General features: G+C 37.5%; 1 protein-coding gene across 2 annotated transcripts in view; it reads right to left on the minus strand.

Annotated features, from left to right (window-relative positions):
• The window catches only part of nav2b (neuron navigator 2b), a 70,280-nt gene extending 64,128 nt beyond the window's left edge, over positions 1-6,152 (minus strand). Inside the window, exons 1-2 of one of the 2 annotated variants that reach the window (XM_056250890.1) lie at positions 5,894-6,152; positions 472-589 (exon numbers count right to left, since the gene is read on the minus strand). In XM_056250890.1, coding sequence (XP_056106865.1) covers positions 472-589; positions 5,894-6,124 — 349 coding nt within the window. In that variant the 5' untranslated portion in view covers positions 6,125-6,152. The remainder of the gene's footprint in view (positions 1-471; positions 590-5,893) is intronic. The other variant, XM_056250891.1, reaches the window with a different exon arrangement.
• Positions 6,153-27,274: the final 21,122 nt, after the last annotated feature.

Here is a 27,274-nt window from a genome sequence, read left to right on the forward strand (position 1 = left end):
TGAATGGAAAAAAGAAAACAGAGGCACTGAATTAAAGTAACACCATTTTATACCTGCTAGTTGGTTTATGAACACTTCATCCACTTGGTGTGGTCTTCAGGCTTTTGTATTTGTAATAGGAATGAGAATAGGAACGCGTATCCTCCTCTTGCATACGTTTATTACATTTTGGCTTAATAAAATGTTCACAAAACAGTTTGTAGCCTCATAAACCATCCACAAATTGGCCCTTTTTAGAAACTGATCTCATAAAACAGCTTCAGAACACATTCAAAATAACAAAGGTGGTGAGTTTTCTTGATACTTGTGTGTCCATTTCTTTCCCAGTTCTCCTCCTCGAACCTACTCATTATGGTTAGATTTACTGGTACGGTGGAGCAAAATTGTAGGTTTTATGTATTAACTTTTTCTGAAGGAAGAAGAGGGGTTTGTTGAAGTATGGAAAATGATTTTTTATATCTTTAATCTTACCTACAACCTGAATGATTTCTGCCAACAAAACGCCATCGGCAACATCCTGTTGGAGGTCTTTAATCAGGCGTGTGTGTCCGGACTTGGCTAGGTAGTGGTTGGCCCAATCTGTATAAATCTATTCATCCAAAGAAAAATAGAGAGAGACAGAATGAGGAAAAGGCACTTAACATCTAACTCTGGGTTTAGAGCTTATGGATGAAAGACAAATGCCACATTGTGGCCGATCAGCTACCATTTAAATATCAGAGTGTAGACAGGGAAATTTCCAAGAAAATTAATAAAAGCAAGCTGTCAAAAGAGTCTGGAATATCAGGTTATACATCTAATTAAAAAAAAAAAATTTATACTTGAAACATTAAAACAAAAAAGAAATTCAAACAGTAGCATACTATCTTTAGAAACATATTTGATTATTTTATCAATTATTATTTGGATTACAATGTGTAAATAATAATTATAATAATAATTCTTATTGTATTAACTTGAATAAATATTTTAGAAATGTTTTAAAACATTTTATATAAACAACGGAGGTGAAAAATTATGAAAAATGTTATTGTTAAATATTTTACAAAATATAAAAATATATATTTAAATATATTTACACAAATTATTAATGAAAAAATGGCAGTCTGGTCAAATATTATAACATTTGTTGTTGTTTTGTGAATAAATATTTAAAGAAATAATTTAAATAAAACGCAAAATTATAAATGGAAAAAAGAAGCAGTCTGAAAAAAGTTAGGTTGTTATGGCTTCCAGACCATTCACCGTTTTCAAAAATGGTAACAAGCTAGGCACATTGCATTGTGTGATACAGTATGTCATGTGTTCTGGTTGTATAATACAGAAAGAATTTGACATTTTATGCATACAATATATTTGAATACTGTGTTATACATTGCAAAATTAGCATGTGTATTATGGTGCAATTCCAAACATTCATGGTCCCTTTCTATCTTAATCATCATGCAACTACAAAAAGTGAACACTGCGAGGCAGCAGAGTCTCAATAGGCCCCTAGAGGTCAGAAATGAAGGGCTGTAGGTGTTTTGTTGCTGGTCTAGTTATATCTAAATGGGTCTAAATGGGACATAAGAACTGGTGTGACTGCCCATCATGCAGATCAGAGCTAAGCATGGACCATTTAAACTGGAGCCACTGCTGGTTTTAATACAGAGACTCCTTGTGAGTTCTGCAGGGGGTTGTTTGTATTTCTGCCCACAGAGCCTGGAGAACCGCTCCACCCCTTCACTGTAAACAAAACCTCTAGGCTGCGGTGGACAGCATGTGGGAATAATAATCTTGAATAATAAAAACATAGGGGAAGAGGAGTAACCAGGTTCCATGTTAACATGAAGATGCATTACGTACGCAATTACAATAGACCAAATCAGCGTTTAGCCATCATGTTCTGTTTGGGGTCTAAAAGACCCCACATTCATTTTAATAACAAACATATTGGTTAATGATTTTTCTGAGAACTGTTATTAAACGTCATTACATTAATCAATCTCATCTCAAGTCATTCTCAACAAAAAAAATGAGGGTTAAGATTCAAGATTAACCAACTGTAGTGATGGTCAATCGACATTGATGTTTTAATATTATTTATATATTATTATAGGATTTATTTAAATTTTGATGTAGCTTTTATATTTTCAGGGTTTTTTTTTTTAATATAAAATATATATTTTGTATTTGTTTTAGGAAACTTATATCAGTTCAGCCAAGGCAACATTTTTATATATTACATATACATTTTATATTCATTTAAGATGAAGATATTCATCTAATATTTATATTTTATTATTTAAGCTGTATTTCAATAACTGAATTTTAATAGTAGGCTAGTTTACAATAACAACACTCGCTGTAAAAAAAAAGTTGGTTTAACTTAAAAAAGTAAGTAACCTGGTTGCCTTAAACTCAAAATATTATGTTATCTAAACCAGATTAATTATCTAAGTTGATTTGACAAAATAATTTTTTACAGCGCTGCTAAAAACAAGATAGCTCAAAAAAAAAAAAAAAAAAAAGGGAGCACTATGGTATTATCATGGTTTTGTTGGACTTTTACCATGCTAATACCATTTGAAGCAGACTTGGAGTACCATGTCACTACCGCATTTAAATATGAATACCGAATCAAAGTATGGTAAACTACGATATTTGGACAGAATCACCAAGTACCGCCAAAGCACTTTTTGTAAAACAGAGCAAACATGCCACATTGGATTTCTCCATTTTAGGTTCAAGATCGAGTTTTTAAAGATCAGCTCAATAAAACCCAAGCAATTCAATTTGTGCAGGACAATTTAGAGAGCAAAAAGTGGTCCCTAAACTTGTAATGGACTTTCCATTCCTTGTCTTTTTTGGTAATTCCATCATTTCCAAAAACAAGACTAAAAGCAGATATTTTACAAACTAGTAACTGCAATCATCACGTTGTTTTACAAGCCAACCAACCGTGACTAATCCTCACCAATGCTGTCTCAAAACACATTTAGTGCCATTTTCATTAATGTGAAGCATTTTCCAGCTTCCTGGCCAAAACAAAGAGGGACAGCAGTGCAGTGTGTGGGGGCATAGTAGTATATTAGTACCAGTGTCTGCTAAAGGGTGCCCACTATTGGCCTCTGGGATTGGTGTGTGTGGCGTCCCATCCATATGGCCAAATGCCCACCTGCAGTGCGGCTCACCGCCACTAATGGAGCACTGTAGTAAAACCTCCATGACCGTGTCTATGTGTGCGTGTGCGCTGTAATTACAGGCCAACTGGCTAAGCTTTTCATTCTACCCCGCCACATGAAGAACTTGGCTCTTCGCTGCCTTCAAAGCTCGACTGAACGTATGAAGCTATATAAACACATGTACGCATACACTCATAGACATAAACTTACACACCGCTGCCGTGGACCAAAAGAAGAACATTGCGACTTTTCATAGGCAATTTGCTTTGACCAGGTCAGCAGGATCTATTCTTACAAAGCATAATATTTTTAACATGTAAATGTATAAACACATGAGCTTTCAGCGGGAAGCTCTACAAACAGTAATTACAATGGTGGTAATGTGGCCAAAGAGAAACTGTTTCGAAGACATGGATACAATGTACACAGCTGTTGTAGGTCAAGTCATGGTGGAATATAGGCACAAGTTTTACTCTGCAAAGTTTGAACTTCAACATGACAACCCAAAGCATTTTGCAGTTACAAATAAATGTTCATTAATATTCCAAAAACACAATTAACACCTTGCAAGCAAGCCTGTTTCCATCATAGAGTTATTTTATAAAAGTTATATTGTGAGATATAAAGTTACAATTACAAGAAACAAAACGTCATTGTGAGATGTAAAGTCATACCGTGAAAGAGATTTAAAGCTGCAGTCCGTAGCTTTTTTTGGGTTAAAAATGATCCAAAATACATATTTGATAAAATACATAACCAGCCAGTGTTCAACACGATCTGCTTGCCGTAGCTCGATTCAAAGCGGTAAGCTTGTAATAATGTTTTTAATTCCAGTGGTACTGGTGGATTTCCGCGGGAGATTCGAGCATGTCTTTGCGTCATTACGTCACAACTGTACACATAAAGAAGGAGTTTCGGCTAGTAGGCTATGAGTGTGAGGATGCTGGAGGTGGAGATTTATTGCCTTTTCTTACAGCACTTGATATAATTAAACTTATCAATTTGATGGCGGATCCAGAAAGGTTCAAACGACAATCACCAGTGACAACTAGAGATTCACCCGCTGTAAAATGCAAAAGACTTCGTTCGGACTTCGGAGTGGCTACAGAAAGAAGAGACTGCAACCGGCCCATGCGAAAACAAGGATACATATCGGAAGGACATTACATGTAGTCACGCAATGCTGACGTTGTTAACATTAACAAGTTGAGAACAAAGTATAATTTGCACGGTTTCACGTGATATGATAACTTATAAGCGATTGTTAGATTTAATCAGCGCGATTTACTGCAATGTCAGAACCAGAACAAAGGTGGATGTTTCTTACTACTTCAGACTACATTTTCCGGTGAAAATTCTTATGTTGGTCATACTTCCAAAAAGAATAATCTGTGATTCTGAATGACAGTATCCACACCGGCACGGTGACTGTCAGCCTCACAGTCTCCTCAAACATTGTGTTCATCCGCGCTGTGCCGTTTTGAGGGTGTTGAACTACAACTCACGTAAAGTTGATAATTCCGTGAATGACTGCGATTGCAGATTTCGAACAGAGATGGCGACAAAGAGGAAAAACGCCGGACTGCAGCTTTAAAATCACAATTGTAAGACATAAAGTTGCAATTATAAGAAAGTTGTTTTGTTGCGAGATATTAAGTCATAACTAGATATAAACAAATCGCAAGTATGAGAAACAGTCGCAAATGTCAAATCTAAAGTAGCAATTACAAGAAACAAAGTCATAGTTGTGAGACAAAGTCACATTGTGAGGCATAAAGTTGCAAATATAATAAATAATCCCCATTATGAGATAAACAGTTACAAGAAAATTGTAGTTTTGAGATATAAAGGAGCAATGACAAGAAACAAAGTTGTAATTGTGAGATATAAAGTGTCAATTGTGAGATATAGTCACATTGCAAGATATAAAGTTGCAAATATAAGAAACAGTCCCAATTATGAGATAAAAAGTTACAAGAAAGTAATAGTTTTAAGATATATAGTAGCAATTACAAGAAACAAAGTTGTAATTGAGATATAAAGTCACATTGCAAGACATAAAGTTGCAAATATATAAGAAACAGTCCCAATTATGAGATAAAAAGTTACAAGAAAGTTGTAGTTTTGAGATATACTGTGACAATTACAAGAAACAACGTTTTAATTGTGAGATATAAAGTTGCAATTACGAGAAACTAGTAACGATACAATATAGTCGCAAGTATAAAAAACAAATGTTAGATAAAAAGTTACAAGAAATTTGTAATTTTAAAGTAGCCATTATAAAGTCGTAACTGCGATATAACGTCATATTGTAAAAATATAGTCGCTATTACTTGAAAATTCACATTACAAGATAGTCGCAACTCATAAGTATGAGAAACAAAGTTGCAATTGTGAGATATAAAGTTGCCATTACGAGAAACAAAGTCGTAATTGTGATATATCAGCTTGCATTGCAAGAAACAAAGTAATAATTTGCACAATTACAAAAAAATACCTGTTGTAGCCTGATATTTTTGATGAGGTCGATGAAGACGATCAATAGTACTATAAAGATAACTGATCAAGTGGTCAATGCACAAATTATTAATTCATTTTTTATTTATTCAATCAAAGTATAAAACTGTCTGTGTGGAATCAAACTATCCATACAAGGACGATCATCTGTTAGAACATGAATGCAACCACAAAGCCACATACAAATTAAGCATCAGTGTTCCAACCTGAGGGTCTCCTGATGTGTCTTTGGCATTCTGGTACTTTTTCTGTAAAGTTGCAGTGCCTTGACTTTGCTGTCTGTAGATGGGAGACTTCAAGGGGATGAGGCTGGGCTGCGTGGGCTTCAGTGGTCCATTCTGTTGGGCTGCTACCCTAGCTGGAATTGGTAGCGCGGTAGCATGCACAGGTTTGGGCAATCCCGACTTCATCTTGGACGCGACTAGAATAGCAGGCATCTTCTTATCCTTTTACATTCAACCACGCACACGCTGGCACAAAGTTGTCTGGTTGCAGAGGCACAAGGCTCGGAGCAACCGCACACGCTGACTTAACAGCTGGAGCAATGCAGTGGGAAGTGTGTCCACAAACTCACATTCATGCAGCACTGGAAAGCTTGGCAGCACACAGACGTCTTGCTAAACCTTCTAATAATGTGATTTTCCCATGACAATCAGCCAAATCCTTCCCCGTCATCAGTATCTTCAGTGTTCTTCTTGTCCAATGAAGCTCTACTCCATATTCGACTTGGGATCTGGACTCCGCCCGCCACCTGCTACCAGTCCCACGGCAGCGAGGAGTCGCCCAATATAGCCCAGAGAAGCGGACACTCTCTGGCAGGCACAAATCACAGATAAGTGGGAAGCAGGCAGGATGCAATTTGTTGTCAGAGCAGAAGAAACCTACAGTTTGCACATGGAAGTGTAACCAGCCCCCAGATGCAGTGGCAGCAAGGCATGAGTCTCAAGCTTGAGAAGGATTAACAAGCCATTAGCAAGACAGCAGATGTGTCTTATGGGAAAACTCAACGCTAACACCCCTGGGTGACAGCCTAATCAGCCATAATATCACCCTTCTCACCAATGCACCTGAGAAACAGACAATTAGCAAGCAAAGAAGAAAAGTTTGCTTTAGTTTATAGCTTTTAAAACTTTTTGATGCAACAAACCCTAAAATATTAAAGACAGCTGCATATTTTTTTTAGAAAGTATAAAGACCCATTTATACTGTGGGGAAATAAAAAATGTTATAAATTTGGAAAATACAAAAAATATTATATGGAAAAATATTGATTTGACAATGTATCTTTTTCTACCCACAACTAAAGTACTGTTATATGTATAAACTTGAAGAGAAATAAAGCTAGAGTTATCAACAAATTCAAATAATTGTGATTAATGTCATGATTTCCAAAGCATAATTTTTAAAGTGTAAAAAACATTATTATATTATTAAATAATTATTATAATATATACATTTTTTTCTTCTAATATTTAAATTAAATTTAAATAAATATAACTTATAATTATAAAATAATTAATAAACAAATAATTAGAATTATTACAATATATATATTCTAATATTTAAATAAAATTAAAATGTTTATATATTTAAAATGTATATATATATATAAATTATTATTAGAATAATAATTCAAATTATTATTATTATAGAAATGTATCTCTAAACTTTTCTTGCGACCCTAATTTGAAAACCCCTCTCAGTCTAATTCTGTTCCAAGAAAATCCAAATGGATACTTTTTAACAATCTGGCTGTGTGATCATAACCAACTACAAGTACAACTAATTGAGGCAAAATGGTAAGGAGAATTGTTTGTTCTTGTTGTCATCTCAACAAAGCAATTTACCCACTGCCAAAAACATCTATTTAGGCATGATTAAAATCAGTAAATGACCAAAACTGTGCAGTTACTTGCAGTTAAAATTTTGTATGCGGTTTTACCATGATTGAAATGTTAAGTCTCATTCGCCCTGTTTTTCGGCAGTCGCTGAATTCCCATGCCCGGTTGCGTTTCTAACAGCATGCTGAGAGAGGGAGTGTTTGGTTATTCACGCAGCCCGAGCCGAGGCTTTGGGAGGATGAAATTCTGTTGGAGCAGCAGTTTTGAGTGTCTACAGATTGAACCCAATAATCCCTGTGGGGACGAGTGAAACCATTGCCTCTCTGAAGCCTGGCACTGATGCATTGTTTCCTCAGAGAATCACTGTCCACTGACTCCAAAACTATGTTGAATGTGCAAAACTGGAGATGATGCCAGTCCAGCACGGATCTGGAAAACTGAATCAACTACTACCGAACAGATATGTGTCAGCCAATGTTTTCTTATGAATTTGAGATATCACCCATTTTCAATGCTCTGCAAAAAATCTCAACAGGTGCAAAAGAGCCACATTTTATGATTACTGCACCACCAAACCCTCCCTTCATTTTCCATTGGTTAAACAAACAGATATTTTTGCACCAATGTTGACGTGTTGGACTTGGATTCTCATTATACTCATTTCAGATCATTAAAACAGCACTGGGAATCAAGCAGAGGACACAGTAATAAACCTACCGCAGGAATGGTGGGTGGTAGGTGCAGGTTGCTAGGTTGAGGCTTTGGTAAACACACATGTGCAACCACAACACACAGCATGGGATCAGTTTTACAGACCCATGTTGTTAAACTGGATTTGATCATTGAACCCACAAGAATACTCCTTGAAGGCAAACTGCTTTTGGACGGCAACATCTACAGCAGTAGTACATGCCCAATCTATTTCACCCACATTTCATTTTTAAAATTAATTCTATGTAGAATTCAGAAACCCGTGTTATTAGCACCACTGGTGGCCGTTAAGTGAACTGCAGCCAGCAACTTATTGTGTTCGAGACTGAACATGATTCAATGCCGTGATATACTCACAGTGAAGTTCTTTTTAGTATTTTGCTTAGAAGTAAAGCAAAGTTGGAAATAACTTTGCAGCTATATATATTTTAACGAACATCCCGATGCTGTCCACGCTGCTGAGAGTGACGTTTAGATGAAAATATGTGCTGCGCGCTTTTCCTCTCAACAATAAAATAAACGCGCAACAAAAACGACAGCAGCGAGAAAGCAGCAGTTAAGAAAGCATCTGATCATAGCGATGTGGATATGTTCGCAGCAGCACTGCGATTCACTGGCATCATGTCGACAGATGAGGTAATTAAAATTACACTCTAAAAAATGCTGGGTTGTTTCAACCCAAATTTGGGTCAAATATGGACAAACCCAAATGTTGGGTTAAAAATGTAATTAAAAAATTTACAGTTGAAAGTGAAAGTTGAAGTTGGGTTAACATTTTAAATTACATTTTTAACCCAACATTTGGGTTTGTCCATTTGACCCAAATTTGGGTTAAAACAACCCAGCATTGTTTAGAGTGTACACTGTTGATAGTTTGATTATGAAGTACACCTCTGGCTATGTGAGAGTTTGAATGAATCCCCTTTTTCATGACACGTGACATTACAGTACAGAATAGCTCTTTCAGCATTATATTGAACGGTGTAGGCTATATAAACATTCGTTTCATCTGTCATTGAACGGAAGAGAGACTCTCGGGAGCACGCATGGATGGATGGATGGATGTTCATTGAAATATATGCACCAGACAGCCCTGGGAAATCTAATGATGTTATTTAAAGGTGCAATGTGTAACATTTTTGAGTATCTATTAACAGAAATGCAATATGACATCCATAATGTTCAGTGGTGTATAAAGAACTTACTTAATAAACCGTAATGTTTTTATTACCTTAGAATGAGGCATTTAAATCTACATAGGTGCGGGAATCCCCTTCTATGAAGGTCGCCATATTGTGACGTCATGTTTCTACCGTAGCCGAGAGCGAACAAACAGCGTTACAGAGCGCGTTTCGTCACTACCTTGAAAGAGAAGCCGCAGGAAGCTAGAAGAAGCTAGTCATAAACACCGTGAGTAGTGACTTTTCCCTTGTCAGTGGTGTAAATAAGTAGTTGTTTCATGTAACTTAGTTCTTCTCCCTCGCTGTGTTATGGCTTTGCTATGTGGGGATAAATGTGCTGGTTAAGTTCGTGAGACCGCTGATTAGTAGGCTACTCTTGTCATTGACCGTAAAATAGTTACAGGAATCACCAACCCGTCGATCTTGGAAGCATTTTAAGTCGATCGAGTTTCCAAAATCAGAGAAAAAAGCCTATTGTGTGTAGTAAGTGGTGTCTAGGGGATGTGGAGGCGCGCGCGCTGTTACAATCACGTCATTTTTGCCGCACGCACCTTTGGGCTCATGCGGACACGTCAAGTTTAAACAAGGCTTAACGCTTTAACCAGCTCAGCCACAGTAACAGCTCATATTAGCCAGCTAAACTTTTACTACCCTGTTAGAAAAAATATATAGTTGCATAGTTTCATGTGGTTCTTCTCCCTCGCTGTATTATGGGTTTGCTATGTGGGGAGACTGTGCGGGTTACATTTGTGAGACAATCAGCTGATTACTATTATTATATTATGTATTAAGACCCTTGATCCTCACCTGAAAACTTTATCCATGATGTGGTTTATAATGGACTGTGGTACAGAAACTTGGCTTACTCTGGCTATTCTCTGCTGTCTCAGACGACGATGTTTGTCCCGTTTTAGCCACCGTAGCTTCTTCGAAAGGGAGGGGTGAGCGGTGGGCTGAGCCCTTAGTGTAAACTCGCAACCGAATCGCTAGATGTCGCTAAAAGTCACACACTGCACCTTTAATTATCATTACACAGCACAGAAATACTCAAATTAAAAACTAAAACTAATTAAAAAACACTGAAGAAAAACAAAAATGAAACTAAATGGAAAGGACAAGCTAAAAAAATCTAATTTTAACTAAATTCAAAACAATACAGTACTGATTGTAATCAAATTTATTTTACTTTATCCACCATCTTGGAGTGATTTTTTACTAGTCACAAAGCAATCTCTATGAAAGATATATATACACTGGCTTAAAATCTGGCCAAAATTAGGTATCATAAACAAATCCTTCTGGACAGCCACGATAACTTAAAATGCTGCTTCTAGGCAGGTTGTGGAAAAGCAAATGATCATATTTTCTCTTTAAGACCAGAGAATGTCCATGCACACCACAGGGCGGTCATCTGACGCTGACTGTCCAGTCCATTAACAACTCTTCACTAAAGTTAGCCTTTAAACAGAGCCCAAGAGAAGCAGCTTATTCCATATGGTCACTTGTTGTGAGTGGACATCTGCCCACTTCACACTCAATACGTTTCTGCGGACAGAGCGTGCCAGGTTACTTCTTAGGTCACAGTAACCTTAAACTGTAAGGACAGGTGGACATCATGCTGGTCTCGGGATGGACAATGAACCTGCTGACCCTATTGTGTTTAGTACTAGCCTGTTACAAGTGTAACAGTGTACAACTTTATGAAAGTAGTACAGTAAGTTATCACCATGCTACACCCTTAAAAATAAAAGTTATTTAAATGGCATCGATTCGTGGTTCAACGGATCACAAAACTCACGGTTCGGATCATATTACGTTTTTTGAGTAAAGGGTTGGATAATAAAAAAAAAAAAATAAGGACAAATTACAAGCACAGATAAATACAATATAGGCTAACAGTTACAAATAAAGTATGGTCTAACATTAGTATTCAGGTACAGAAATGTAATAATGAGGCCTAAATGTAAAATACCACTATAGTGTTCACTGTAAAAATTAAATATAGATACATCTTTGCTAAAGCTGTGTTTTGTTGTTTGATTAATGACACAGACAGCAGCAGGTATTTATAGGCTACTGTCACTTTAAAACTTATAATACAATACATATCCAATTTATGTTTACCATCATAAGACATAACCAATTTACGAGAATACTTGCTGAGATTGGTATTTTGACATCATTTTGTGGCCGTGTGAACATAACAGCGCACAAGTACCGAATTGAGTTCTCTTCTTGCACTGGAATGGTTTAAAATCACTTGAATTTCTAAACTGGCAAGACAAAACATGTGCAAATTAGAAAATTTCATTCTATGATTAAGCATTAACATCAAGCATCGATGGTTCCATGAACAACCTTTAGCATTCATGAAAACTTTCCATTGCACAGGTTGTTTATAGTGAAAAAAGGTTCTTTAGATTATTTAAAAAAGATCTTCACACTAAGACAAAATTGTTCAATAAAAGGTTCTTTGGGCGACCAAAAGTCTCATTCTTCTATGGCATCACTCGTGAAAACTCACTTTTGGAACGATTTGAACCAGAGGTCATCAATGGACCGTATCAGACAAAAGTGTGTGCAGGATGTGAAACAGACACACCACTTCAGCAAATCTCCACAGTGCTGGACAGTCACAGGACTATCAGCTATACACTCTTGCTGACAGAAACACAATCACGTCCGGATCCCAAACTATGCAGGCACTTTGAGGTACATCTTCCTGCACGGTCCACATGGACACACACACACTCCCATTCCGGTTAAGAATTCAGAACAAAAATATCAATTCTCTAACATTTTTGCATTATGCAGTATATATGCTGTCCACAACTGATCAACACAAAACAGTATATTCAGGCATATTCTGCAATATGTCCAACTTTAAACGAGTGCATGGCCAAATGTCAGCCGCACATTGACAGTGGCAAGCTTCTGCTGAACAGGATGCAGACCCAGAGATAGTGATACACTATCAGAGAATGACTGATGCCAAAAGCGGTCCGTACTGCTTTTTAAAACCTATTCAGAGACATGTTACTTTTATTTTAAAAGATTACAATAATTACCAGCGTTAATAGTTTTTTAATAGTTTATTTTGCTATGCTTGCCAATTTGTAGGGAACCAAAGAGCATACTCTTTTTAAACTATTAAAAAATAATATTTTAGCAACTGCACTGCACACAATTGTTATGAACTCACAAAACAACATGCTTTAGTAATGTTGTTATATTATAAATTCTTTTGAATGGTTGTGTACTTTGAAAGTGTTCCTCAGATCTTATTCCACTTTAAAAAATATTTTAATGGTAGTTGGCTCTTCAATCAATCAACCGTAATAATGAATTTTAAAGATGTGTCCACTACCCAATGTAGTGGTCACCAGCAAAAGAGGGTTAAACATAGATTTTGACCTAGTAAATTCAGGGTCATTATGGAGATCTATTCCACCCCATGCATTTCCTTTCACAAGCTTGGTGAGAAGCAGCAGACGGACTCTTGGAACGGCAGTTTATTCCACTTTTCCAAGCCAATGATCAGATTACAGTTTGCATGCCCAGTCAGCAAACAATCTTGTTACTGGCTTATATGCTGGGTTCAGGGACAGGAAGATCACACCTTCAGAGGGATCAGAGCTAAATACATTGCCATTCATGTCAAATGTCAACAGTGGTCATACAATGTTCATGTAAATAACCTTTCAAGCAATAAATACGATTTAAAAGTATATTTCAATCACAAATTAAATGTGGGTGAGTAAATGACCTTTTTAATTCTGGGTTGCCAGTCAGCAAGAGCCTCTCAAAATGATTTGACTATAATTTCGTAAAATGTTCTTTCCCACAAAACGGTTCAAACGGAGACGAAGAAAAAGGACAAAGGAGGAGTCTCAGCTTTAACATGGTGTTTCCAAAGTAAATGAATGTGTTGTTTTGCTCAGAATCAAACACAGAAGGTCACGTTGTCACACCAAACACCACCTGCTTCTGAATCCTCTTACCAAAACCACACATCTCCAGCTCAGTCAGTGATAAGCAACATTCACAAACTGCTAATAGCATAAGGGCATTAGTGACATATCACACAAGATTAGCGTCTTAGCCTAATGCTTATCAGCCTGTTAGCATGTACACCCGAGCCACGCTAGCAGCTGGAGGTTGAATCTGTGAAAACATTGCTTGCTTGTTGTGATGAGTTGAAAACAAACTGGAACTTATTAAAGGTACAATATGTAAGAATTTTGTAATAAAATATCCAAAAATCACTTGCACAGTGTGATATATTTCCTGCAGTTGTAAGTCTCCAAAGATTTTTTATTTCAGAGAAATTCCAATTTTAAATAAGTGGCCGTCCCGGAAAAAAAATGTCGCCTGTCAATGACGCAATATCCGCGCTATCCTCGGTTTCCGTTCATACTGCCATAGCCATGACGTAACCATGGTGACAGACGTGGACAACTGCGTAGGCTAGTGCGTAACATTTCATCATTCAGCTCATCACTGCGTCATAAACCTGCACCTTTGTTATTGTTGGAAACTGCGTCCTCTTGTGGCGAAAAAACCTACATATTGTGCCTTTAACACTATAGATCAACCTTGAAGAACAATGTTCAATATGAATATTTTATTAAATTAAATTTGTATCATTTTTAAATTAGTGCTGTTATTCATAATTGACTTTTTTTTTTTACTATTGTAGATGTATTTATTGTGAAAAACAAATTAGTACTCATTTTAAAATGTACTCATTTACAAAAATAAAATGAATATAACATTTAATAAAATATAATGAGTAATGTAAATATAAATGATTAGCAAATAAATTAGATATATTGTATACAACTGCGTATTCAAATGAAAATTCAAACCACAAGTTTAATTGCAACAAACTTCATACAAATGGTCAAAAGTCTGACTCTACCTGGGGTCAAATCTGCTTGTGTTACAAGCTTAGAGAGCACCAGGCTATCCCCACTCACATACAGTATGCATTACTCATCAATACATGTACGCTGTGCCATTTAAAAGAGAATGGGAGATGTTATACTCAACTGAAATCAATCTTTATGGTTTACGGCACTTCTACACTCCCTGATGGCCTTCCTTCCTAAGCTAGGAGGAGGTCAAAGCCTTGAGCAGTGCTTCTTGAACTGAGAGAACATGCAAGGAGGTATAAATAGAAGGAGATAGAGAAGAGAATCACAGCGGCACGCGACATGAGACACAGTTTGCCTGGAGGAAGCAAACGGGAACACACATGGAACAATGCCTCTGATAAGACGAGGTGTCTGAGGGACCCGAGATTGTGCTCTTCTCACTCCCATTGGGGAGATAAGGCGCAAGCAACTGCATTGAGATAAATAGTTGCTTCCTTAAAGAAACAATGCTGAAAGCTTAAGCATTCTCAGAAACTTCTAGAAATGAATACACCACTTAGAAAATCTCCAAATTGTCTCATTTAGGTGGTTTGAAAAGGTTTGAATTAGAGGAAAGGAAGAACACATGTTAAATCAATTGCCGACAGAGCCAGATAGAAATAAAAACAAACCATCCGATTAATGTCATATTTGGGGCTGTTCAATTGTAGACTCCTTTGCTGCCAGATCCTCATGGCTTTGATATTTGGTTAAACACACACCCGCTTCTAGACTCCGCAGTCCAACTTAACACTAATTGCAGGAAACACACAAAAACCCCCAAAACACATCAACCTGTGTGATGTCACTAATCCCCAAAAACTTCTGAGCTCATGGCAAAATGAACCAGAATATACCAGCCTGCATGCAACCACTGGGAGAAATTAAGTCAGGAACTACTTTAGGAAGTACTTTTTCAAGCCTTTTAGTGAGTTAGCGGTGGGATTATCGCATAAATGTGGAAATGATTCCAGAATATTCAGCAAGAAGTAAAAACAGTAACTTGATTTTTACATTGCAAAACTCACCACTACAATGCCTGAGTGTTGAAAAAAAAAGAAGAAAAAAGTTGATATTTGAAAATAATAATAATTCAATAAATACTCCAACATCTATGAGATATTTTTTTAATTTAAACATTTTTTAAAATTCAGGCAGAAATTGTAGATTTAGAAATTGTAGAATATTAAGTAATTAAAATGTAAATATTACATAAGTAAATATCAGAAAATAAATAAATCAACACCTACCTTGCAAGCACACTTAATTTTGGAAACCTATAGATATTATCTTCTCTTGAAACGCAATGAAGTGGTCGTTTCCAATGGACTAATTCTAATAAGTTAGCAGGCTAACCCCAATTATTTTAGCCTGACTTGAAATATATGAACCCAAACCCTAAGTTTAAGCTTAAAGGCATTTTCAGTTTCTGTAGTGCATTAAAAAAAAAAACTGACATAATCTGATGCTTGAGTCAAGTGGTATTTAAAACCAGTTGTAGAGAATAATCATTACCTTGGCAGTAAGTGTGCAATTTGCAGCCGTGCTGCCACCTACTGTTAGACTGACCCCATCACAGCAAAGGGCAGTAACATGCTTTTGTTTAAATACTTATAAAAACAGTGTTCAAATACCATATGAGACAGCACAACTTTCTTCTGCTCTCACAAATACATCAATGCCACTTTTGCAAGGAATATACTTTGGATTTAAACTGCAAGTGCTTTGCTTCACTTAAAATTAAAGGGTGCAAATATAAAATAAAATAAAATATGTAACTAAATGTTACACAGTTATCAGGCATTGATGTAAGTGAACTAATCACTCACAGTGAAACTATTCTATTGAATTCCATCTGGGGGTCTTTGAGAGGCTTGTGTTCAGCATCCCCTTACTCTGATTGTGAGGCGTTTCTGAGACTGCATCTATTATTTAGAGAAGCAAAGCACGGATGGGGGAGGTTTGCCCTTTGAAAACACACCACTGCCATGAGGTGGTCTTCACACCCTCCGTCCCAGTCACTAACTTATTAAAAAGCCACATTCTCGTTTCTCCAAAAGGAAAGATGGAGGACGAATGGATGGAAGAGGGTTCAAATAGATACATTTGAACAGTAGTCTATATTAGTTGGGTAGTTTAAAAAGTTAAAAAATAATTTCTTTATTACATTTAGGGTGAATTCAGGTAAATCGGGCCACTTTTGATATAACCAAAGTAGCCACATTCACCTGAATTCACCCTATACTTATCTGCATGCATCTGATCTTATCCAGTTTGCTTCAATAGCATAAAAGAGAAGCGGGCTAAGAGACAATAGCAAAGCCAAAGGCAGAGTTAAAAGGAAAGAAAACTCAGCTGCCTGAGTCTATCAGAACACCAGTCATCTCCCATCACATCACTGAGGCCATTTACAGTACACTGTGCCACTGAGCTTCCAGCTCAAAGGAAGGACAAAAAGAAATAGAACAGAAATAGGCAGGGGAACGGGATCTGCTAATAAAGACTTGGAATTTCCTTATCATAAAATGTTTACAACTCTTAAATTCCAATGGATTCCAGACAGACATAACATGTCTAGCCTATCATAAAAATGATAATGCAAAAAAAAAAAAAGGTAAAGATGCAATGATGCACTGATAAGTATAGCATAGTATGCATCTCATTCTGCTTTTTTAAACTCCAGGGATTTTTTTTGTATTATTGTGAAGAGTACAATCAATGCAATTCAATTTAAAACCAGGATGTAATATTTTGCATTTGATGTGAAACCAATTTGAATTCAAACATTGTTTAGATGAAATAAACAAAAGATTTCCACAATGCAATAGTGGGTAGTCATTCACCTAATTTAAACCAAACTGCAACTACAAAAAAAATGTGAATTAGCATTACAAAAGATAAATGAAGAGGTCACAAAAGTGTCCTACAGAGAATGTTATCCAATGGCACAGCAAGAGAAGACAATGTTTAAGAAAAAAATATTTAAAGAAACAGTTCAGCCAAAAATGAACATTGCCACTTTTATGGTGTTACTGCATCCTTGCATTGAAGCATTTGAAGCTCCAGTGTCTCTTATATTGTAAATGCATAGAAAAAGGAACTAGTGTCTTTTGTTTATCACAGAGCAAATACGAAACAACATTAGTGTGAGTATTACGATGTCAGAATTACGAACATTATGACAACAGAATTTTCAATTCTTTCATTAATTACTCACCCTCATGTCATTCCAAACCCATAAGCTTTTTTTTTATCTTCAGAACATAAATGAAGATCTTTTTGATGAAATCTGAGAGCTTTCTGTCCCTCCACTGACAGCTTACACAACTGCCACTTTGATGCTTTAAAAAGTTCATAAAGAGATTGTAAAACTAATCCATATGAATTGAGCGGTTTAGTCCAAATTTTCAGAAGCAACACGATCGCTTTATATGATGAACAGATTGGCTTTTATTCACATACAAACATTTATCAACTAACATAAACAGAAGCTTAACCAAACCTGCTTGACACCCGAGAAAAAACCTCTGGCGTAAGCTCAAACGTGCTGCGTTACACGGGAATGAACCTCATTGGTTCTTGTAGAAGCTCAAATGTGCTGCGTTGCACGAGAATGAACCTCATTGCTTCTTGAAGAAGCTCAAACGTGCTGCGTAACACGGGAATGAACCTCATTGGTTCTTGTAGAAGCTCAAATGTGCTGCGTTGCACGAGAATGAACCTCATTGCTTCTTGAAGAAGCTCAAACGTGCTGCGTTACACGGGAATGAACCTCATTGGTTCTTGTGAGCTCAAACGTGCTGCGTAACACGAGAATGAACCTCATTGGTTCTTGTAAGCTCAAACGTGCTGCGTAACACGAGAACGAACCTCATTGGTTCTTGTAGAAGCTCAAATGTGCTGCGTTGCACGAGAATGAACCTCATTGGTTCTTGAAGAAGCTCAAACGTGCTGCGTTACGAATGAACCTCATTGGTTCTTGTAAGCTCAAACGTGCTGCGTAACACGAGAATAAACCTCATTGGTTCTTGAAGAAGCTCAAATGTGCTGCGTAACACGAGAACGAACCTCATTGGTTCTTGTAGAAGCTCAAATGTGCTGCGTTGCACGGGAATGAACCTCATTGGTTCTTGTAAGCTCAAATGTGCTGCGTAACACGAGAATGAACCTCATTGGTTCTTGAAGAAGCTCAAACGTGCTGCGTAACACGAGAACGAACCTCATTGGTTCTTGTAGAAGCTCAAATGTGCTGCGTTGCACGAGAATGAACCTCATTGGTTCTTGTAAGCTCAAACGTGCTGGGTAACACGAGAATGAACCTCATTGGTTCTTGAAGAAGCTCAAATGTGCTGCGTTACACGGGAATGAACCTCATTGGTTCTTGAAGAAGCTCAAATGTGCTGCGTTGCACGAGAATGAACCTCATTGGTTCTTGTAAGCTCAAACGTGCTGCGTAACACGAGAATGAACCTCATTGGTTCTTGAAGAAGCTCAAACGTGCTGCGTAACACGGGAATGAACCTCATTGGTTCTTGTAGAAGCTCAAACGTGCTGCGTAACACGGGAATGAACCTCATTGGTTCTTGTAAGCTCAAACGTGCTGCGTAACACGAGAATGAACCACATTGGTTCTTGCTGAAGCTCAAACGTGCTGTGTAACACGAGAATGAACCTCATTGGTTCTTGAAGAAGCTCAAACGTGCTGCGTAACACGAGAATGAACCACATTGGTTCTTGTAGAAGCTCAAACGTGCTGCGTAACACGAGAATGAACCTCATTGGTTCTTGCTGAAGCTCAAACGTGCTGCGTAACACGAGAATGAACCACATTGGTTCTTGCTGAAGCTCAAATGTGCTGCGTAACACGAGAATGAACCTCATTGGTTCTTGAAGAAGCTCAAACGTGCTGCGTAACACGAGAATGAACCACATTGGTTCTTGTAGAAGCTCAAATGTGCTGCGTAACACGAGAATGAACCTCATTGGTTCTTGTAGAAGCTCAAACGTGCTGCGTAACACGAGAATGAACCTCATTGGTTCTTGCTGAAGCTCAAATGTGCTGTGTAACACGAGAATGAACCTCATTGGTTCTTGAAGAAGCTCAAACGTGCTGCGTAACACGAGAATGAACCTCATTGGTTCTTGCTGAAGCTCAAACGTGCTGTGTAACACGAGAATGAACCTCATTGGTTCTTGCTGAAGCTCAAATGTGCTGTGTAACACGAGAATGAACCTCATTGGTTCTTGCTGAAGCTCAAACGTGCTGTGTAACACGAGAATGAACCTCATTGGTTCTTGCTGAAGCTCAAATGTGCTGCGTAACACGAGAATGAACCTCATTGGTTCTTGAAGAAGCTCAAACGTGCTGCGTAACACGAGAATGAACCACATTGGTTCTTGTAGAAGCTCAAACGTGCTGCGTAACACGAGAATGAACCTCATTGGTTCTTGAAGAAGCTCAAACGTGCTGCGTAACACGAGAATGAACCTCATTGGTTCTTGCTGAAGCTCAAACGCGCTGCGTAACACGAGAATGAACCTCATTGGTTCTTGCTGAAGCTCAAACGTCCTGCGTAACACGAGAATGAACCTCATTGGTTCTTGCTGAAGCTCAAACGTGCTGCGTAACACAAGAATGAACCACATTGGATCTTGTAGAAGCTCAAACGTGCTGCGTAACACAAGAATGAACCTCATTGGTTCTTGTAGAAGCTCAAACGTGCTGCGTAACACGAGAATGAACCTCATTGGTTCTTGCTGAAGCTCAAACGCGCTGCGTAACACGAGAATGAACCACATTGGATCTTGTAGAAGCTCAAACGTGCTGGGTAACACGAGAATGAACCTCATTGGTTCTTGCTGAAGCTCAAACGTGCTGCGTAACACGAGAATGAACCTCATTGGTTCTTGTAGAAGCTCAAACGTGCTGCGTAACACGAGAATGAACGACATTGGATCTTGTAGAAGCTCAAACGTGCTGCGTAACACGAGAATGAACCTCATTGGTTCTTGTAGAAGCTCAAACGTGCTGCGTTACACGAGAATGAATCTTATTGGTTCTTGTGGAAGCACAATATGTGAATAAAAGTGCATGGGCCTCTCTTAAACTGTTTGGATGCCCAGAAAGTCCGATTTCAGAACAAAGCAGATACTGCAGAGGATGGTTGATTTTGTGAAAGAAACAGAACCTTAACTTGACGAAAAAAAACTGTCAATAGATTGAATAATAAATTAGGACTGAATATAAAATTAATCTTTGTATTTCAATGCTGTTTTTACTCACCTCGAAGCACCTTCACCAAAAAACGACTGATTATCTAAAATGACATCAATGCACCTATTGGTTCAACAAGGTTACTCGTAAACTTTTCAACTTTCAGTATTCAATGAATAATAGTGAAAATACTGTATGTCAGAGTTTAATATGAATATATCCACTGAACCACATTCTCTGTTTCTAAGAACAGGTGAACCAACAACTCGAACAACTGAAAAATTGTGCATTGAAAAACTTAAAAGACATAAAAGCAAACCACAAACTTCAAAATGTTGACCTTCAGCCCAGTATAACCTGATTGGGCGAGTGCCTGGAATAGAAAGCTAAATCAGAACAGCTCACATGTGCATCTAACAAAGTTTAGGGAAAAGAACTTTAGCTTTGCTAGTCAGTCAGGCCAGTAGAGCCTAATGTCTACTGGCAAGCTCGTCTTCATTGAGAAGGAGGACTTTGGACAATTCTTCGTTCCTCATGGCCCCTATAAAGTGATTAGATTCCGTGTCAGTGGAACCAGTTAATGGTGATGACAGGGCTAACAGTGAATTAACACACAAGTCCACAGGCCGAGCGAAGCTCTGTCGTGAAAGAAAAGCATTCAGAGGGGGGTGATTGAGAGGGCTTCAACAATTTAATCTGGATTTATGTTGCAGACCTCAGTGGAAATTTTGCTGGAAAACCACGCAGATATAAACGGTTGCTATAAAATCAACATCTCGTTTTAATTCAGAGAAATGGGGTATGCCAAGGGTTGGTGAGAACAACCTGTTCTTTGTTGAACTGTCAAGCTGTGACACCCTTATCGTCATAATGAATGTGCAGCTGCACTGCAGGTGAACTGAGCAAACACTCGTTCTTTATTGACCACAGAAGGAGGGGAAAATCTGAAGATGAATGTTTCATCCATTCTACAAGGAATAGAACATGCCAGTATGCAGTGACCCTAAAAAGTATTCTGACATGTAAGCTATGCTTAATAATATTAGTATTTGATATCACGTTTGAGCATGATTTTTAATTAAATGGTCTCAAGGTAATTTTGTGTCCATATATGTGTGTGTTGAAGTAACACATGCTTTGACTAATCATAAACCTAGTTCATCCAGACAATTAGCCTGGTATACGTCAGGAGAGATTTGAGTCTGATTCTTTATGATGTTTAAGTTCCTACGAGGGCCTCTAGGTCCGTCTAACACCCAGCAAATCATTAGATCTAATCACCCTCACTTATCATGGCAAATTAACTAATGGATTTGACAGTGAACATGGAATGTGGCTTCTTCAAAGCACGAGCAGGGATGGTGCCCCAGCTGTTCGCATATAGGCATCTGGGGTACCAGTGTCAATAGAAACACTCCATAGACCATATGGATGACGTGCTGCTTGAGCATTCGCTTTAATTTATTCTAAGCACATGTTTTGGAATATTTAGTGAGCGAAGGCTCGGGAATTGCCATCCATTTGGAAACTACTTTGATGTATTTGTTTATAAATGTATAGTTTACCCAAAAATAACAATTCTGTCATCATTTACTCACCCTCATGTTGTTCAAAAACTTTTTTTTTCTGTGGAAAAAATGTGCTTTGGACCCCATTGACTTTAATTGTATGGACGGAATAGTTTTTCTTAGAATAGTGTTCTACTGAAGAAAGAGTGGAAAAGTCATGGGATTGGGTAAAATAAGACATTTCATTTCACTTTAAAATGTCTTAATTTTAAAAGTTCTTGTTCTCTCTTCAAGCATTCCTGAATGAGACAAACGTGGGAGAGAGAAAGCTTGGTCTAAAAGAGATAAACTACTTTACCAAACGTTCACCTTGCCAGCAAAATAGGCAAGGAGGTTTCAGAGAGGTTTTTGGAGCAAATACATTAAGCTATGAATTTTTCGATAATGTGAATTAAATATGCTCAACTTACTTTTTTCTGGTCTTCGAGAGCATGGGTGACAGTCTTCCTCTTCTGTTGAAGCTGCTGTTGCTGGTGATGCATGGGACAGAGGTGTTGGCATGTCTCGGAACCTACCTCCATTATATCGGAAACCCCGGGGCTCCCAACCAAATCTACACTCCGATACGTGCGAGATATTCCGAGATCCTTCCTCGATCAAGATGTTCCTTGATCCCCCTTATCAGACATTAAATGTAGTCATTAAAGCTACAATCAAACGAGGGGCTTTGCTAACCTTCATTTGGCTGCTCCGCTGCTCAATGGATTGATCCAGCACAACAAGAGGATCTACAGACACTGATCTTTGGTTCATGATCCCAAATGAGGAGTAATGGAACTTGCTGGGGGACTGAGAGTGGCTCAGTCCTAGAAGGTTCGTTTTTCTCCAGCAATGCACGAGTGAGCATCTCAAGTCACGTTTCATATTAGCCATAGAGCTGTCATATTGGAAATCCTCTGCCACCTAGAGTCACGCATGGATTGAGATGTGTGTGTGTGTGTGTGTCTTAGTGAGTTAGGAAAAGAGAGAGAAAAGTAAAGGTAAAAGTGTCAGAAACTGGTCTGTACAAATTAACATCTCTGATGGCAACAACTTTTGAACATGAAGAGATCCAACAGAAAGGATGATTTTTGACACACTTTAAAGAAACATTTACATTTTGAATTTCAGTGCAGTTGAGTAGAAATGCACTAGGTAAATGCAGTTCATTTGCATTAAATTCACTAAGTGCAGTAATTCACTAAATAAGTTCGAACAACTCGTTTGCACTTTACAACACTCAGTTTCAGTTTTAGATTTTACATTCCTTAGCAATATCTTAACTCAGGCAGCAATTTTATAACAGAAAACTAAAAAAAGAAGTGGAAAGTAAATTACCGCAGTATGATAGCCTACTCCATTTGGTTTACAAAAACGGTGCAACTCTTCTTTTGGGTACAGCACCCGGAACCGGCTGGAAAAGTAGCGGTGTTGTTTATGACGTCATGGCCAAACCAAACACACACACACCAACCCCACCCCAGCCCGTCTATCAGCAGCGTTTATCGTTGCCATGGGAACTTTGTTAGTGAAGAATTTGTACGCCATCTAGAGGAATCAATCCAGATTGACACACAAGGAGATCGAGGCTGCATGGTTTTACTTCACACTTTTTATTTCAGTGAATGTTTCTCTGGGGAGATTTTGTATTGACTAGAAAAAATCTACGGAACTTTCCCACCGTTCTTGCTCACAAGCACACACACACACACGCACACACACACACACACACAAATGTGAAACAAAACATTCCATCGAAGAATTAAAAGGTAACATACAAAAATATAAACCCATTATTTTGTCCGACAGACATTTTGATGAATAAACTGTTAAATTTAGCTAGCCTATAGGCTATTTAAAATGCATTTGAACACCTGATCTGAAATAATAACCTTGGCTTGACCTGACTGAGAACACGTTTTGCTTAGTATAGCCTACCTTCATCATAGAATTCTTCTATGAAATTTTACTTATAAAGAAAAACATCATATTTATTTAGTTGGGTAATTAGTTTGAACTCAACGTTTGACTCAAAGCCCTGATATGCCTGAAATGGAGATATCTCCATTAAGAATATATATAACCTATATGTCATTTATTTTCTTGTATTCTTGTGTTGTATTCAAGATATAACAGCAAGAGGCGCCAGAGAGCTAAAATAGACACACACACACACACACACACACACACACACACACACACACACACACACACACACACAGTTGACTCGAGTCGACAAAATGTATGGAACAAAACAATAACTTATAAATGTTTTGTTTTTTAATGAAAAATGAAAGATCATTCCTTTCTTGACACAAATCTAGGCTATTTAATAAAAAGCCTAATATTATCACATAGGCCTATTATCTCATTCAAAGCCGCTAATTAGAGTAAACTTAATTTTTAATTAAGCTCAGCAACAGCCGCTTTGAGGGCTGGTAATGGGATTTGGGTCATCGTCACTCTGATTAAGGGTTTAATTTGTGGATTACTGTATGAAGACAGAGAGGAGGTGTCATGTTTACTTGTGGCTTTCTGTAGATCCATCATCTGTGATCTTGAACATGACTCCTCTATTCAAATCTGCATGAATTCTACAGAATTAGTCTGCCTGTGTGATCAGATGGCCTAAAATCCCCACATAATAAATATTTACATCCTTGTTCTTACTTCCAGGCCTAAAAGGATTTTATGATAATGGGGTTATGAATTTTGAAACCTTAAATCATCATCATCCTTAACATTAAATTGACATTTAACAATAAATATTCATTATTATGAATGTTTCAGACCACATAAAGATAATTTATTTAATTGAATTATTAAATTAAATTATTTTTTTCAGAATTACATGAAAACAGCATGAGGCTGTAAAGGCTTCATGGCTGTTTTTGACTCAGTTTGACTGGTTTATTCCAACATTATATGTTATAAATAAACTCCCATCTTAAGCCCTGTATAAAAGTAACACTTAAAACACCCTATAAACCTTCAAACTAGTGAAAATACAGAATTCAAAAGTTACAGTTGGCATCAGAATTTGATGGTTGTTAGCTGCATTCCTGTTAACAGAGGTGGACAAAGTACACAACTTCCTTACTTGAGTGAAAGTACAGATACTACTGGTCAAATTTTACTCTGTTACAAGTAAAAGTTGTTTTAAGTAAAAGTACAGAAGTAGGCCTACTTGTTTTTAAAAGTAGCCTACTTAAGTATCAAAAGTAAATGTCAATGCATATTATTGTGGCATTGTTGTGTGTAATATTAACAGTACCTTATCCCTCTGAATCTATGCCTGCCTGCCTACCTCATACCAACATGAAATGCATTTCTAGAACACAGTTCCAGTAGTGGGATTGAATGTGAGATTGAATAATTGCACTCAATAACGTCCACAATGGTTTCGGACACCCAAATGGCTGTTCCCTCAAATAGTGTCCTATTTAAACTTTTTTGGCTTTAGTATGAATAATGTTAGCCTTACTGTTATCTATAAGCTAGTGTGCCCCAAAACAATGACAAAATTCGCATTTAGAAGACCAAACCCAACGTTGAAAATGAAAATCAGGTTGATGTCAGAATCCAACGCCAGATTGACAGTAATCTCCAACGTTGGACAGGCGTTGTATTGTGGTTGAAAAGGAAAAGTTTCCAGAAAAAATAATACTCAAGTAAAGTACAGATACTCAAAAAGTGTACTTACCGGTAAGTACTCAAGTAAATGTACTTTGTTACTGTCCACCTCTGTTAACAGTTTAAGACAGCAGGATATGAGACTGATTCACTCCCTTTAACCGAAAGTAAAGCACCCAAGAAAAAATATATTAATTTGTATGCAAATCTACATGCTCACTCATGTATACAAGACATGACAGTTCAGTTGTAGTCTCTGATGGACTGCCCTTCCGACTCGATTTCCCATCTGCAGTCTAATACTGTAGAATTATGGAAATGTTGAGAAAAATAATATCAAGGATTGAAAGAGATAGGTTATGGCATTTGTACCCAACACCAAGCATCTAAAGCAAATGTATAAGCTACTGTACATGCATAACCTTGACCAGATGTTATCGTTTGAATTTATTTTATGTTAATTTATACTGATTTGCCCAGTGATGTGATATTGCTTCAATGGAACCGTTGAATAAACAAAGAATTTACACATATAAGTTACAATATTGCAGTTACTTTTTCAATTTTTGCTCTGCCAAACAAAAAAGTTGTAAACAAAGCAAAACAAACCGTCGCGTCCAACAGTGTTTTGTTCCTTAATGAAACTGTGTTTCGAACGAGTCATTTGTCTGAATGATAAGCTATTTAAGTAAATAAATTATCATAAAAAATGACAATAAATGATTTTATGATTATAATCAATGATTTGAGTGAATCATTAGGAGAAGTCATTTGTTTTTATTCTCAAATTTTGCACGAATCAGCTCAGTGAATGATACATTCATACATGTTTAGTTCCCAAATTAATCATTGTTTTGAACGAATTGGTTGAGCGAACAATTCAATGACTCACTCACACAGACAGTCGCTCGGGTTCTGACGTCATTTCATTCTTGAACGAATCATCGGCTGCGTTTGATAATGTTTAACTATTTACTATCCCATGAGGCCAATAGGAATGCCAGTGAAGTGACAGAACTGATGCTGGTCACATGATAATTGTCTGAATGAATGAATTAATGACAGTCACATGCTGCATACCGATGTAACCTGAAACACGCAAACACAGACAAGCGCAGTGATAGATACAGTGCTGCTGGAATACACATTAGCGCTATTGTAGATTCAAGAACTGGATTTGTCGTAGCCTATAATGTGTAATAGAAGCTATTGTTTGTTTTTGCTTGAGGCAAAACTCCATGACCGCCACCAAACTTCTTATTTCGCAGCTGGAACACAAATGCCCCCTTTCCTTTGTTTCATTCCATTGATATTCACGAGGCCACTTTGAGCGAAGGAGGCCGGCCATAAAATCTGTCCTGTTATCGTTGTTTTTATGACACAGGAAGAGAGTTTGTCACTGATGTGAAATTGAATACCATAATTCCTCAAACAAAGCTCCTGTCTGTGCTGTCAGCGAGTCTCCACGAGGCAGTTCATTCGCTGCTTCGCCAATGCGAGCACATAATAACCAGACAGTTGTCAGCGGCGCCCGGAAATTTATG

Source organism: Rhinichthys klamathensis, unplaced genomic scaffold (assembly GCF_029890125.1).
Source record: "Rhinichthys klamathensis goyatoka isolate OS25496 unplaced genomic scaffold, OSU_Roscu_1.1 h1tg000076l_1, whole genome shotgun sequence".
Classification (NCBI taxonomy): Eukaryota; Metazoa; Chordata; class Actinopteri; order Cypriniformes; family Leuciscidae; genus Rhinichthys; species Rhinichthys klamathensis.